Source organism: Salvelinus fontinalis, chromosome 1, assembly GCF_029448725.1.
Source record: "Salvelinus fontinalis isolate EN_2023a chromosome 1, ASM2944872v1, whole genome shotgun sequence".
Classification (NCBI taxonomy): domain Eukaryota; kingdom Metazoa; phylum Chordata; class Actinopteri; order Salmoniformes; family Salmonidae; genus Salvelinus; species Salvelinus fontinalis.
In genome coordinates this window covers 97,575,174-97,591,205 of record NC_074665.1, presented here as the reverse complement: position 1 = coordinate 97,591,205, position 16,032 = coordinate 97,575,174, and the positions used below count along the sequence as shown (strand labels likewise).

At 46.9% G+C, this 16,032-nt stretch overlaps 1 protein-coding gene across 4 annotated transcripts in view; it reads right to left on the bottom strand.

Annotated features, from left to right (window-relative positions):
• Positions 1-16,032, bottom strand: part of LOC129864913 (WD repeat-containing and planar cell polarity effector protein fritz homolog) — a 114,197-nt gene that overhangs the window by 73,843 nt on the left and 24,322 nt on the right. For 2 of the 4 annotated variants that reach the window (XM_055937231.1, XM_055937264.1), the window contains exon 1: positions 363-810. The exons of 1 other annotated variant lie outside the window; for it this stretch is intronic. In XM_055937231.1, the coding sequence (XP_055793206.1) occupies positions 363-413 (51 nt within the window). In that variant the 5' untranslated portion in view covers positions 414-810. Of the gene's footprint in view, positions 1-362; positions 811-16,032 lie in introns of those variants that run through there. One more of the 4 variants, XM_055937248.1, reaches the window with a different exon arrangement.

Here is a 16,032-nt window from a genome sequence, read left to right as displayed (position 1 = left end):
CATCCATCCCTCCCTCCCTTCCCCTCGCTCTATATTGCTGAGGCTGAACTCTCTCTTATCTCTGTCCATTGCTCCTGCTGTGGGGAAAGAAACTCTCACTCCACCACTCACCTCCAACACACACACACACACACACACCACACACACCTCCCTACAAAGTAATAAACAGATAAACATGGCGCCACTGAAACGCTGGGGTAGCAGCACTGCTGTATCACTGTAACTAGTTTACTGACATAAGAGGATTCTGTGTGTGTGTGTGTGTGTGTGTGTGTGTGTGTGTGTGTGTGTGTGTGTGTGTTTATGTGTGCGTGTTTGTGTGCGCGTGTGTCCATAAGAGGATTCCTTTATCCTATAATAACCTGCTTCAACTGGAAGTCAGCCCTTTTCTGAAGGGAAACCAATATGGCCATGAAGTGAGGAAAAGGAAATCTGTCATTTAGCAAAGAGAGATAGCTGGGCGACTGGGCGTTACAGTTCAGGGGTCATATCAGAGACAGTACTGTGGGTATACCGGAGCTACCAAAAGGTCTCTGTAGGAACGGCATGTTTTCCTGGGTATCAATACGTTTCCATTGTTGGATTAGAGAACACTGGGACGCACTTTGTGTCTCCGTGTCCAGTCGTCACTTTGTGTCTCCGTGTCCAGTCGTCACTTTGTGTCTCCGTGTCCAGTCGTCACTTTGTGTCTCCGTGTCCAGTCGGCACGTTGTGTCTCCGTGTCCAGTCGTCACTTTGTGTCTCCGTGTCCAGTCGTCACTTTGTGTCTCCGTGTCCAGTCGTCACTTTGTGTCTCCGTGTCCAGTCGTCACTTTGTGTCTCCGTGTCCAGTCGTCACTTTGTGTCTCCGTGTCCAGTCGGCACGTTGTGTCTCCGTGTCCAGTCGTCACTTTGTGTCTCCGTGTCCAGTCGTCACTTTGTGTCTCCGTGTCCAGTCGTCACTTTGTGTCTCCGTGTCCAGTCGTCACTTTGTGTCTCCGTGTCCAGTCGTCACTTTGTGTCTCCGTGTCCAGTCGTCACTTTGTGTCTCCGTGTCCAGTCGTCACTTTGTGTCTCCGTGTCCAGTCGTCACTTTGTGTCTCCGTGTCCAGTCGTCACTTTGTGTCTCCGTGTCCAGTCGACACACTGTCTCCGTGTCCAGTCGTCACTTTGTGTCTCCGTGTCCAGTCGTCACTTTGTGTCTCCGTGTCCAGTCGTCACTTTGTGTCTCCGTGTCCAGTCGACACACTGTCTCCGTGTCCAGTCGTCACTTTGTGTCTCCGTGTCCAGTCGTCACTTTGTGTCTCCGTGTCCAGTCGTCACTTTGTGTCTCCGTGTCCAGTCGTCACTTTGTGTCTCCGTGTCCAGTCGTCACTTTGTGTCTCCGTGTCCAGTCGTCACTTTGTGTCTCCGTGTCCAGTCGTCACTTTGTGTCTCCGTGTCCAGTCGTCACTTTGTGTCTCCGTGTCCAGTCGACACACTGTCTCCGTGTCCAGTCGTCACTTTGTGTCTCCGTGTCCAGTCGTCACTTTGTGTCTCCGTGTCCAGTCGTCACTTTGTGTCTCCGTGTCCAGCCGTCACTTTGTGTCTCCGTGTCCAGTCGACACACTGTCTCCGTGTCCAGTCGTCACTTTGTGTCTCCGTGTCCAGTCGTCACTTTGTGTCTCCGTGTCCAGTCGTCACTTTGTGTCTCCGTGTCCAGTCGTCACTTTGTGTCTCCGTGTCCAGTCGTCACTTTGTGTCTCCGTGTCCAGTCGTCACTTTGTGTCTCCGTGTCCAGTCGTCACTTTGAAACAACTCCTACAGAGAGATGGAAAGGAAAGGTGTCAGGACATATTTTGGTCTCCTTTGTGAAGTGTGGCAGCTAGTCATGAACAGCTGACGCTCCCCAATTGGTGTGTGTGTGTGTGTGTGTGTATGTGTGTGTGTGTGTGTGTGTGTGGTCAGGGGGCATAGTGTGTGTGTGTGCGGGTGTGTGAGACAGCGTGTGAGAGTTGAGCAGAGTGAGAACTAGAGAAGTGTGACAGCAGTGTGTGTGAAGGCAGGGTATGTGTGTGTCCATGTTCATTCTGATAACAACAACAACACAAAAGGTATAGACTCACTTCATCAACAGTATGGTTATGGACTCACTTCATCAACAGTATGGTTATGGACTCACTTCATCAACAGTATGGTTATGGACTCACTTCATCAACAGTATGGTTATAGACTCACTTCATCAACAGTATGGTTATAGACTCACTTCATCAACAGTATGGTTATGGACTCACTTCATCAACAGTATGGTTATAGACTCACTTCATCAACAGTATGGTTATAGACTCACTTCATCAACAGTATGGTTATGGACTCACTTCATCAACAGTATGGTTATAGACTCACTTCATCAACAGTATGGTTATAGACTCACTTCATCAACAGTATGGTTATGGACTCACTTCATCAACAGTATGGTTATAGACTCACTTCATCAACAGTATGGTTATGGACTCACTTCATCAACAGTATGGTTATGGACTCACTTCATCAACAGTATGGTTATAGACTCACTTCATCAACAGTATGGTTATGGACTCACTTCATCAACAGTATGGTTATGGACTCACTTCATCAACAGTATGGTTATAGACTCACTTCATCAACAGTATGGTTATAGACTCACTTCATCAACAGTATGGTTATGGACTCACTTCATCAACAGTATGGTTATGGACTCACTTCATCAACAGTATGGTTATGGACTCACTTCATCAACAGTATGGTTATAGACTCACTTCATCAACAGTATGGTTATAGACTCACTTCATCAACAGTATGGTTATGGACTCACTTCATCAACAGTATGGTTATAGACTCACTTCATCAACAGTATGGTTATGGACTCACTTCATCAACAGTATGGTTATGGACTCACTTCATCAACAGTATGGTTATGGACTCACTTCATCAACAGTATGGTTATGGACTCACTTCATCAACAGTATGGTTATGGACTCACTTCATCAACAGTATGGTTATAGACTCACTTCATCAACAGTATGGTTATAGACTCACTTCATCAACAGTATGGTTATAGAATCACTTCATCAACAGTATGGTTATAGACTCACTTCATCAACAGTATGGTTATAGACTCACTTCATCAACAGCACGGTTATAGACTCACTTCATCAACAGTATGGTTATAGACTCACTTCATCAACAGTATGGTTATAGACTCACTTCATCAACAGTATGGCTATAGACTCACTTCATCAACAGTATGGTTATAGACTCACTTCATCAACAGTATGGTTATAGACTCACTTCATCAACAGTATGGCTATAGACTCACTTCATCAACAGTATGGTTATAGACTCACTTCATCAACAGTATGGTTATGGACTCAGAGGATAGGAAGAAAGAGGGAGAGCGAGAGAGGGGGGGGTGGTAGAGATAGAGAGAAAGGATAGGAAGAGAGGGAGAGAGAGAGAGAGAGAGAGAGAGAGAGAGAGAAAGAGAGGGGTGGTAGAGGTAGAGAGAGAGAGAGAGAGGTCTTTAAGTGTGTGATTATCAGGTGACGGTAACATGAGTAGAGTTCAGACTAAGTGGCAGACATTCTAACCTGTCACATTCTACACATCACTGTGTTTACAGAGCAACCTCATATACCTGAAACAGCAACTCTAACCTAACCACACACACACACACACACACACACACACACACACACACACACACACACACACACACACACACACACACACACACACACACACACACACACACACACACACACACACACACACACACGTGTGCATGTATACACACGCACGCACACACAATTGCATGCACATAGGCCTACTCACACACACACAATACAACACACACACACACACACACAATACAACACACCACAGCAGTGCTCTGCTGAACATCTGTCACACTCATACTGTGGGTTACCTATCCCCCCTTCCTCATCCCCATCCCTGGGATCTCACATGACCCTCAAGCAACACACACAAACACACGCACACACACGACAGTGGAGTGGTGGGATGGAGGGGTAGAGGGCAGGGTATTGTACACAGATAAAGAGGCTCCTTTAACATCAAAGGAATGGAAGAAAACACGACTCATGTTTCAAAGACAGGCAGAAGGAGGGAGCAAAGACCATGTCTATCTCTGGGCTGACCTGTCCCTGCCTTGGAGTGAGTGTGAGGTGTGTGTCAGTGTGAGGTGTGTGTCTGTGTGAGGTGTGTGTCTGTGTGAGGTGTGTGTCTGTGTGAGGTGTGTGTCTGCGTGAGGTGTGTCTGTGTGAGGTGTGTGTGTGTGAGGTGTGTCTGTGTGAGGTGTGTGTGTGTGAGGTGTGTGTGTGAGAAAAAGGCTCTCTGAGAACTCATAAGTGCACTCATGTTACATCACAAGTCAAGTGAGCATTTGACAAGCCTCTCTCTCCATTTCTGTGTCTCCCTGTCTCTCTCTCCATCTCTGTGTCTCCCTGTCTCTCTCTCCATCTCTGTGTCTCCCTGTCTCTCTCTCCATCTCTGTGTCTCCCTGTCTCTCTCTCCATCTCTGTGTCTCCCTGTCTCTCTCTCCATCTCTGTGTCTCCCTGTCTCTCTCTCCATCTCTGTGTGTCCCTGTCTCTCTCTCCATCTCTGTGTGTCCCTGTCTCTCTCTCCATCTCTGTGTGTCTCCCTGTCTCTCTCTCCATCTCTGTGTCTCCCTGTCTCTCTCTCCATCTCTGTGTCTCCCTGTCTCTCTCTCCATCTCTGTGTGTCTCCCTGTCTCTCTCTCCATCTCTGTGTCTCCCTGTCTCTCTCTCCATCTCTGTGTCTCCCTGTCTCTCTCTCCATCTCTGTGTCTCCCTGTCTCTCTCTCCATCTCTGTGTCTCCCTGTCTCTCTCTCCATCTCTGTGTCTCCCTGTCTCTCTCTCCATCTCTGTGTGTCTCCCTGTCTCTCTTTCCATCTCTGTGTCTCCCTGTCTCTCTCTCCATCTCTGTGTCTCCCTGTCTCTCTCTCCATCTCTGTGTCTCCCTGTCTCTCTCTCCATCTCTGTGTCTCCCTGTCTCTCTCTCCATCTCTGTGTCTCCCTGTCTCTCTCTCCATCTCTGTGTCTCCCTGTCTCTCTCTCCATCTCTGTGTGTCTCCCTGTCTCTCTCTCCATCTCTGTGTGTCTCCCTGTCTCTCTCTCCATCTCTGTGTCTCCCTGTCTCTCTCTCCATCTCTGTGTCTCCCTGTCTCTCTCTCCATCTCTGTGTCTCCCTGTCTCTCTCTCCATCTCTGTGTCTCCCTGTCTCTCTCTCCATCTCTGTGTCTCCCTGTCTCTCTCTCCATCTCTGTGTCTCCCTGTCTCTCTCTCCATCTCTGTGTGTCTCCCTGTCTCTCTCTCCATCTCTGTGTGCCTCCCTGTCTCTCTCTCCATCTCTGTGTGCCTTACCCAACACAACCACACAAACACACACCTTACCTGAACACAACCACACAACCACACACCTTACCTGAACACAAATACTCACAAACACACACCTTAACTGAACACAAATACTCACAAACACACACCTTAACTGAACACAAATACTCACACACACACACCTTAACTGAAAACAAATACTCACAAACACACACCTTACCTGAACACAACCCCTCACAAACACACCTTACCTGAACACAAATACTCACAAACACACCTTACCTGAACACAACCCCTCACAAACACACCTTACCTGAACACAACCACTCACACACACCGTGGCTGTCGAAGTGGAGGATGTTGCTCCTAGGTAGGATAGGGGTTAACACAAACACACACCGCCCTCTCCCACGGGGGGTAGTGATCTCATCTGTCTGTCAAAAGGGTCCCGTCACCCGGGGTTACGTGGCAAATTACAGGGTTAAACTAAAGACCTGCCACAGTCTGACTGACACTGCCTCATCGCTACCCCTCAACCCGTCACACAACCATTTTAATTAGCTGCCGTCCTCTTTCTTTCTTTGTCGTTCTCCCTTTCTATCTGTCTGCCGTCCTCTTCACCTCTCTTTCTGGATCTTCCCCCTTCTCTCTCTCTCGGGGGTTAAGAATGAAATGATTGAAGTATATAAAAGGTGTACCTCAGGGGTTGATTATGGGACCTGTTCTCTTCTCTGTTTATAGAAACACTGCTGGTCAATCTGTAATAAATAAAGATGAATCCTGCTGTATATGTGGATGAGGGTATTATGTCTGCTATTGTCCTGCCTGTTGGTCTGGCTGTGTCACAACTACAGTCAGATTTTACAGCTATGCAGGAATACCTTGCTGATCTAAAACTAAATTCATGTTGTTTTCAAACTCAGAATGAACTATGATGATGAACTACATGTTGACTCATTAGATGGTTCTCCAATCCTACGTGTTGCTGCATATAAAAACGTAGTCATTGTGGATTGGTCTGGATTTAACGTTTAAACAACATATAGAGGAGCTGGTTAAGAAGGTTGAACATTTTAAAGTTGTCTTTTCCCTACAGAAACAGATTGTGTTGTTCTCTAAGCAAAATGAAGCAGGTGATTCAGTCAACCTTTCGATCTGTTGTTGATTACGGTGATGTTATTTATCAAAGTGCAGCTGCTCCTATTAAACCGTAGGATGCCGTCATAGAGCCCTTCGTCTTGTTACAGGGGACAGTTGTAACACTCATCACTGCATCCTGTATCAAAAGGTTGGCTGGACTTCACTAAAGACCTGTACATCTCTACATGACTCCCTTTTGGTTTACAAACCCCTACTTCATAAACCTCCGTCTGTGTTGCCTAACCGGTTCACAGGACTGGTTAACGCGAGGTTCCTCAAGGTTTCATATTGAGACCTAGGTCTGTTCAAATGAAGTTAAATAGAGCCTTTTTCCTCTCTCCCCCGTCTCTCTGTCTCTCCCCCCGTCTCTCTGTCTCCGTCTCTCCGTCTCTGTGTCTCTCACCCTTCTCCGTCTCTGTGTCTCTCCGTCTCTGTGTCTCTCCCCCGTCTCTCTGTCTCTGTCTCTCCGTCTCTGTGTCTCTCCCCCTTCCCCGTCTCTCTGTCTCTGTCTCTCTGTCTCTGTGTCTCTCCCCCGTCTCTCTGTCTCTGTCTCTCCGTCTCTGTGTCTCTCCCCCTTCCCCGTCTCTGTCTCTGTCTCTCCGTCTCTGTCGCTCTGTCTCTGTGTCTCTGTCTCTGTCTCTCCGTCTCTGTGTCTCTCCCCCTTCTCCGTCTCTGTGTCTCTCCGTCTCTCCCCCGTCTCCGTCTCTGTGTCTCTCAGTCTCTCCCCCGTCTTCGTCTCTCTCCGTCTCTCCCCGTCTCTGTCTCTGTGTCTCTCAGTCTCTCTCCGTCTCTGTGTCTCTCCGTCTCCGTCTCTGTGTCTTTCCGTCTCTCCGTCTCCGTCTCTCTCCGTCTCACACTCCTCATTTTGTTTTTAGGCTCTGATCTTGATCAAATAAAACCGAACACAATGTATTGTTCAGTAGAAGACGGTTAATGTGTGTTCTCCTCAGGTTGAGCTGTCTCAATGGGGGAGTGGTGAGGTATCTCACACACACACACCCACACCCACACACACACACCCCACACACACACACCCCACACACACACACACACACACACACACACACACACACACACACACACACACACACACACACACACACACACACACCACCATATCTCAATGAGTTACCAGTGCAGAGAAGCCAGGCTCTTATCTCTGTCCTTGAGGGGGCAGTCTTGTAACAACCAGCCCTATATCAGGATTAAGGAAAAAATACTGAGGATGTCCCAAATGGCACCCTATTCCCTATATAGTGCACTACTGTTGACCAGGGCCCTATATAGGGCGCCATTTGGAACACCTGAATAACTAGGCTAAACAAATGAAACCGTTTGGAAGAGAAAGAGAAGAGAGAGAAGAGGTGGACTCCAAAAAAGGTGAAGAGAGGAGGACTCCAAATATAGGTGACGTAACCAGAACAATGCATCATGGGACAGTGGAGGCTGGCTGCCCGGAGCGTTGATGATAAGACTGAAACAGGAAACGCTGTGTGTGGAGTTGGAGAGGAGCATCGCCATGATAACCTCAATACTGTCAGACACCAAGGATTCAAGAGGGGGGGGGGGGATCATCAACACTGTCAGACACCATGGATTCAAGAGGGAGGGGGGGGGGATCATCAACACTGTCAGACACCATGGATTCAAGATGGGGGGGGATCATCAACACTGTCAGACACCATGGATTCAAGAGGGGGGGTGGATCATCAACACTGTCAGACACCATGGATTCAAGAGGGAGGGGTGGATCATCAACACTGTCAGACACCATGGATTCAAGAGGGGGGGGGGGGGGGGGGGGATCATCAACACTGTCAGACACCATGGATTCAAGAGGGAGGGGGGGATCATCAACACTGTCAGACACCATGGATTCAAGAGGGAGGGGGGGGGGATCATCAACACTGTCAGACACCATGGATTCAAGAGGGAGGGGGGGGATCATCAACACTGTCAGACACCATGGATTCAAGAGGGAGGGGGGGGGGGTCATCAACACTGTCAGACACCATGGATTCAAGAGGGAGGGAGGGGGGGGATCATCAAAACTGTCAGACACCATGGATTCAAGAGGGGGGGGGGATCATCAACACTGTCAGACACCATGGATTCAAGAGCGGGGGGGGGGATCATCAACACTATCAGACACCATGGATTAAAGAGGGGGGGGGGGGATCATCAACACTGTCAGACACCATGGATTCAAGAGGGGGGGGGGAATCATCAACACTGTCAGACACGACGGATTCAAGAGGGGGGGGGGGGGGATCATCAACACTGTCAGACACCATGGATTCAAGATGGGGGGGGGGGGGGGAATTTTAAAACTGTCAGACACCATGGATTCAAGATGGGGGGGGGGGTGGAATATCAACTATGGAAGAGTGGAGAGGTGAGAGATCACTCCTATGGGAATATAGAAATACCTGTCCATAGAAACAGAAGGCATAGAACTTGATTCCACCTGAAATGTCAGACACACACCTACTGTAAACAGGCACTAACGAAGAACACCACACTCAGGTGGACGCGGCTTCCAGCATCCCCATGTCCATTCTATCTCTCCTTTTTCTATGATCCTACCACCCTAGCAATATGTTGTGATCCTACCACCCTAGTAATATGTTCTGATCCTACCACCCTAGCAATATGCTGTGATCCTACCACCCTCGCAATATGTTGTGATCCTACCACCCTAGTAATATGTTGTGATCCTACCACCCTAGCAATATGTTGTGATCCTACCACCCTAGCAATATGTTGTGATCCTACCACCCTAGCAATATGTTGTGATCCTACCACCCTAGTAATATGTTGTGATCCTACCACCCTAGTAATATGTTGTGATCCTACCACCCTAGTAATATGTTGTGATCCTACCACCCTAGTAATATGTTGTGATCCTACCACCCTAGTAATATGTTGTGATCCTACCACCCTAGCAATATGTTGTGATCCTACCACCCTAGCAATATGTTGTGATCCTACCACCCTAGCAATATGTTGTGATCCTACCACCCTAGCAATATGTGTGATCCTACCACCCTAGTAATATGTTGTGATCCTACCACCCTAGTAATATGTTGTGATCCTACCACCCTAGCAATATGTTGTGATCCTACCACCCTAGTAATATGTTGTGATCCTACCACCCTAGTAATATGTTGTGATCCTAACACCCTAGCAATATGTTGTGATCCTACCACCCTAGTAATATGTTGTGATCCTACCACCTTAGCAATATGTTGTGATCCTACCACCCTAGTAATATGTTGTGATCCTACCACCCTAGTAATATGTTGTGATCCTACCACCCTAGTAATATGTTGTGATCCTAACACCCTAGCAATATGTTGTGATCCTACCACCCTAGTAATATGTTGTGATCCTACCACCTTAGCAATATGTTGTGATCCTACCACCCTAGTAATATGTTGTGATCCTACCACCTTAGCAATATGTTGTGATCCTACCACCCTAGTAATATGTTGTGATCCTACCACCCTAGTAATATGTTGTGATCCTACCACCCTAGTAATATGTTGTGATCCTACCACCCTAGTAATATGTTGTGATCCTAACACCCTAGCAATATGTTGTGATCCTACCACCCTAGTAATATGTTGTGATCCTACCACCCTAGTAATATGTTGTGATCCTACCACCCTAGTAATATGTTGTGATCCTAACACCCTAGCAATATGTTGTGATCCTACCACCCTAGTAATATGTTGTGATCCTACCACCCTAGCAATATGTTGTGATCCTACCACCCTAGTAATATGTTGTGATCCTACCACCTTAGCAATATGTTGTGATCCTACCACCCTAGTAATATGTTGTGATCCTAACACCCTAGCAATATGTTGTGATCCTACCACCCTAGTAATATGTTGTGATCCTACCACCCTAGTAATATGTTGTGATCCTACCACCCTAGTAATATGTTGTGATCCTAACACCCTAGCAATATGTTGTGATCCTACCACCCTAGTAATATGTTGTGATCCTACCACCCTAGCAATATGTTGTGATCCTACCACCCTAGTAATATGTTGTGATCCTACCACCCTAGTAATATGTTGTGATCCTACCACCCTAGTAATATGTTGTGATCCTACCACCCTAGTAATATGTTGTGATCCTACCACCCTAGTAATATGTTGTGATCCTACCACCCTAGCAATATGTTGTGATCCTACGACCCTAGTAATATGTTGTGATCCTAACACCCTAACAATATGTTGTGATCCTACCACCCTAGTAATATGTTGTGATCCTACCACCCTAGTAATATGTTGTGATCCTACCACCCTAGTAATATGTTGTGATCCTACCACCCTAGCAATATGTTGTGATCCTACCACCCTAGTAATATGTTCTGATCCTACCACCCTAGCAATATGTTGTGATCCTACCACCCTAGTAATATGTTGTGATCCTACCACCCTAGTAATATGTTGTGATCCTAACACCCTAGCAATATGTTGTGATCCTACCACCCTAGTAATATGTTGTGATCGTACCACCCTAGCAATATGTTGTGATCCTACCACCCTAGCAATATGTTGTGATCCTACCACCCTAGCAATATGTTGTGATCCTACCACCCTAGTAATATGTTGTGATCCTACCACCCTAGCAATATGTTGTGATCCTACCACCCTAGTAATATGTTGTGATCCTACCACCCTAGTAATATGTTGTGATCCTACCACCCTAGCAATATGTTGTGATCCTACCACCTTAGTAATATGTTGTGATCCTACCACCCTAGCAATATGTTGTGATCCTACCACTCTAGTAATATGTTGTGATCCTACCACCTTAGCAATATGTTGTGATCCTACCACCCTAGTAATATGTTGTGATCCTAACACCCTAGCAATATGTTGTGATCCTACCACCCTAGTAATATGTTGTGATCCTACCACCCTAGTAATATGTTGTGATCCTAACACCCTAGCAATATGTTGTGATCCTACCACCCTAGTAATATGTTGTGATCCTACCACCCTAGCAATATGTTGTGATCCTACCACCCTAGTAATATGTTGTGATCCTAACACCCTAGTAATATGTTGTGATCCTACCACCCTAGTAATATGTTGTGATCCTACCACCCTAGTAATATGTTGTGATCCTACCACCCTAGTAATATGTTGTGATCCTACCACCCTAGCAATATGTTGTGATCCTACGACCCTAGTAATATGTTGTGATCCTAACACCCTAACAATATGTTGTGATCCTACCACCCTAGTAATATGTTGTGATCCTACCACCCTAGTAATATGTTGTGATCCTACCACCCTAGTAATATGTTGTGATCCTACCACCCTAGCAATATGTTGTGATCCTACCACCCTAGTAATATGTTCTGATCCTACCACCCTAGCAATATGTTGTGATCCTACCACCCTAGTAATATGTTGTGATCCTACCACCCTAGTAATATGTTGTGATCCTAACACCCTAGCAATATGTTGTGATCCTACCACCCTAGTAATATGTTGTGATCGTACCACCCTAGCAATATGTTGTGATCCTACCACCCTAGTAATATGTTGTGATCCTACCACCTTAGTAATATGTTGTGATCCTACCACCCTAGCAATATGTTGTGATCCTACCACCCTAGCAATATGTTGTGATCCTACCACCCTAGTAATATGTTGTGATCCTACCACCCTAGCAATATGTTGTGATCCTACCACCCTAGTAATATGTTGTGATCCTACCACCCTAGTAATATGTTGTGATCCTACCACCCTAGTAATATGTTCTGATCCTACCACCCTAGTAATATGTTGTGATCCTACCACCCTAGTAATATGTTGTGATCCTACCACCCTAGTAATATGTTGTGATCCTACCACCCTAGTAATATGTTGTGATCCTACCACCCTAGTAATATGTTGTGATCCTACCACCCTAGCAATATGTTGTGATCCTACCACCCTAGTAATATGTTGTGATCCTACCACCCTAGTAATATGTTGTGATCCTACCACCCTAGCAATATGTTGTGATCCTACCACCCTAGTAATATGTTGTGATCCTACCACCCTAGTAATATGTTGTGATCCTACCACCCTAGCAATATGTTGTGATCCTACCACCCTAGTAATATGTTGTGATCCTACCACCCTAGTAATATGTTGTATTGCTAGAAAAAACACAAATAAAAAAAGAAAGCACTGCGTTGTGGAAACGTTGATTATTAGGTTTAAACTGTTGGGAGCTTGTACACAGTGGACAAAACATTAAGAACACCTTCCTGATATTGAGTTGCCCTCAGAACAGCCTCAATTCGTCAGGGCATGGATATTGGCTGGATGTCCTTTGGGTGGTGGACCATTCTTGATACACACAGGAAACTGTTGAGCATGAAAATCCCAGCAGCGTTGCAGTTCTTGACACACTTAAACCGGTGTGCCTGGCACCTACTACCGTACCCTGTTCAAAGGCACTCAAATCTTTTGTCTTGTCCATTCACCCTCTGAATGACACACATACACAATCCATGTCTCAATTGTCTCAATGCTTAATTAAAAATCCTTATTTAACCTGTCTCCTCCCCTTCATCTACACTGTTGAATTGGATTTAACAAGTGACATCAACAAGGGATCATATATTTCACCTGGATTCACCTGGTCAGTCTACGTGATGGAGAGAACAGGTGTTCCTAATATTTTGTCCACTCAGTGCATCTCCGTCAGTATCTCTACAAACATTCTGGGGTGTGCGTCAGTTTGTGCTTTTCACTAGACATGTTGTATTTCTATGAAAATGTGCTGAAAAAGTGAGGTTTCTATGTCGCTAACTAACACAATAACATGACAGATAATAAGGTAATAATATGGGTATTTTATCCTAGCTTCTTTCTACATGAGAAAACTAAAAGGAGGCTTTAAACGCCATGGTTGATGTGAATTCCTATTTCTCTCTCCTTTCAGCCAAAGAAAAAGCCTCGACCTTATACTATACTCTTGACCCCAATTTGCAATCTAATTCAACGTCTATGCTTACAGTACTCTGCTCCTCTCACCCCTTATCTTCTCTCTCCCTCATCCCAGCCCTTCTCTCTCCCTCATCCCAGCCCTTCTTTCTCCCTCATCCCAGCTCTTCTCTCTCCCTCATCCCAGCTCTTCTCTCTCCCTCATCCCAGACCTTCTCTCTCCCTCATCCCAGACCTTCTCTCTCCCTCATCCCAGACCTTCTCTCTCCCTCATCCCAGACCTTCTCGCTCCCGTTCTCTCTCTCTGAAGAACCTAGTACGGATGATGAGGTCCTCCAGCAGTACAGAACTCAACCCGTTGAGAGAAGAGAAGACAGGAAGAGAGTAAAAGGGGGGGAGAGAGATAGGAAGAGAGTAAAAGGGGGAGAGAGACAGGAAGAGAGTAAAAGGGGGGGAGAGAGACAGGAAGAGAGTAAAAGGGGGGGAGAGACAGGAAGAGAGTAAAAGGGGGAGAGAGATAGGAAGAGAGTAAAAGGGGGAGAGAGACAGGAAGAGAGTAAAAGGGGGAGAGAGACAGGAAGAGAGTAAAAGGGGGAGAGAGATAGGAAGAGAGTAAAAGGGGGAGAGAGACAGGAAGAGAGAAAAGGGGGAGAGAGACAGGAAGAGAGTAAAAGGGGGGGAGAGAGACAGGAAGAGAGTAAAAGGGGGGGAGAGAGACAGGAAGAGAGTAAAAGGGGGGAGAGAGAAAGGAAGAGAGTAAAAGGGGGGAGAGAGACAGGAAGAGAGTAAAAGGGGGGGAGAGAGACAGGAAGAGAGTAAAAGGGGGGAGAGAGACAGGAAGAGAGTAAAAGGGGGGAGAGAGACAGGAAGAGAGTAAAAGGGGGAGAGAGACAGGAAGAGAGTAAAAGGGGGGAGAGAGACAGGAAGAGAGTAAAAGGGGGGGAGAGAGACAGGAAGAGAGTAAAAGGGGGGAGAGAGAAAGGAAGAGAGTAAAAGGGGGGAGAGAGACAGGAAGAGAGTAAAAGGGGGGAGAGAGACAGGAAGAGAGTAAAAGGGGGGAGAGAGACAGGAAGAGAGTAAAAGGGGGGAGAGAGACAGGAAGAGAGAAAAGGGGGAGAGAGAGATAGGAAGAGAGTAAAAGGGGGAGAGAGACAGGAAGAGAGTAAAAGGGGGGAGAGAGACAGGAAGAGAGTAAAAGGGGGGGAGAGAGACAGGAAGAGAGTAAAAGGGGGGAGAGAGAAAGGAAGAGAGTAAAAGGGGGGAGAGAGACAGGAAGAGAGTAAAAGGGGGGAGAGAGACAGGAAGAGAGTAAAAGGGGGGAAAGAGACAGGAAGAGAGTAAAAGGGGGCGAGAGACAGGAAGAGAGTAAAAGGGGGGAGAGAGACAGGAAGAGAGTAAAAGGGGGCGAGAGACAGGAAGAGAGTAAAAGGGGGGTGAGAGACAGGAAGAGAGTAAAAGGGGGGAGAGAGACAGGAAGAGAGTAAAAGGGGGGAGAGAGACAGGAAGAGAGTAAAAGGGGGGAGAGAGACAGGAAGAGAGTAAAAGGGGGGTGAGAGACAGGAAGAGAGTAAAAGGGGGCGAGAGACAGGAAGAGAGTAAAAGGGGGCGAGAGACAGGAAGAGAGTAAAAGGGGGCGAGAGACAGGAAGAGAGTAAAAGGGGGGAGAGAGACAGGAAGAGAGTAAAAGGGGGCGAGAGACAGGAAGAGAGTAAAAGGGGGGTGAGAGACAGGAAGAGAGTAAAAGGGGGGAGAGAGACAGGAAGAGAGTAAAAGGGGGGTGAGAGACAGGAAGAGAGTAAAAGGGGGGAGAGAGACAGGAAGAGAAGAGGGGCTGAAGTCAAGTCCAGGCTCAGATGAGGACCAAACACTTCAGAGCCAGGGAAGTGCTGCGAGGCCTGACACCTGGCGACACCACCCACACCCACTAAACTTGCGTCCTTAATTGTCCCATTAGAAGCGAGAGGGGGGGGGGGGGGGACAGAGTGGCGCCAAGCACATTGGTGAAACCACACACACACACACACACGGCCCCGGGAGACAATTCAACTGTCAACGGTTGAAGAATAGAATTGATGGACAAGCAGAACCAGCTAAAAGGTAATACCGTTCAGGTGAGGAGAGTGTGTGTGTGTGTGTGTGTGTGTGTGTGTGTGTGTGTGTGTGTGTGTGTGTGTGTGTGTGTGTGTGTGTGTGTGTGTGTGTGTGTGTGTGTGTGTGTATGTGTGTATGTGTGTATGTGTGTGTGTGTGTGTGTGTGTGTGTGTGTGTGTGTGTGTGTGTGTGTGTGTGTGTGTGTGTGTGTGTGTGTGTGTGTGTGTGTGTGTGTGTGTGTGTGTGTGTGTGTGTGTGTGTGTGTGTGTATGTGTGTATGTGTGTATGTGTGTGTGTGTGTGTGTGTGTGTGTGTGTGTGTGTGTGTGTGTGTGTGTGTGTGTGTGCGTGCGTGTGTGTGTGTGTGCGTGCGTGCGTGCGTGTGTCAGAGAGCGAACGAAAGAAAGAAAACTGTAGAAAAGATTGAGGTGGAGGAATCTGGTGTGATTGTTGTCACGGT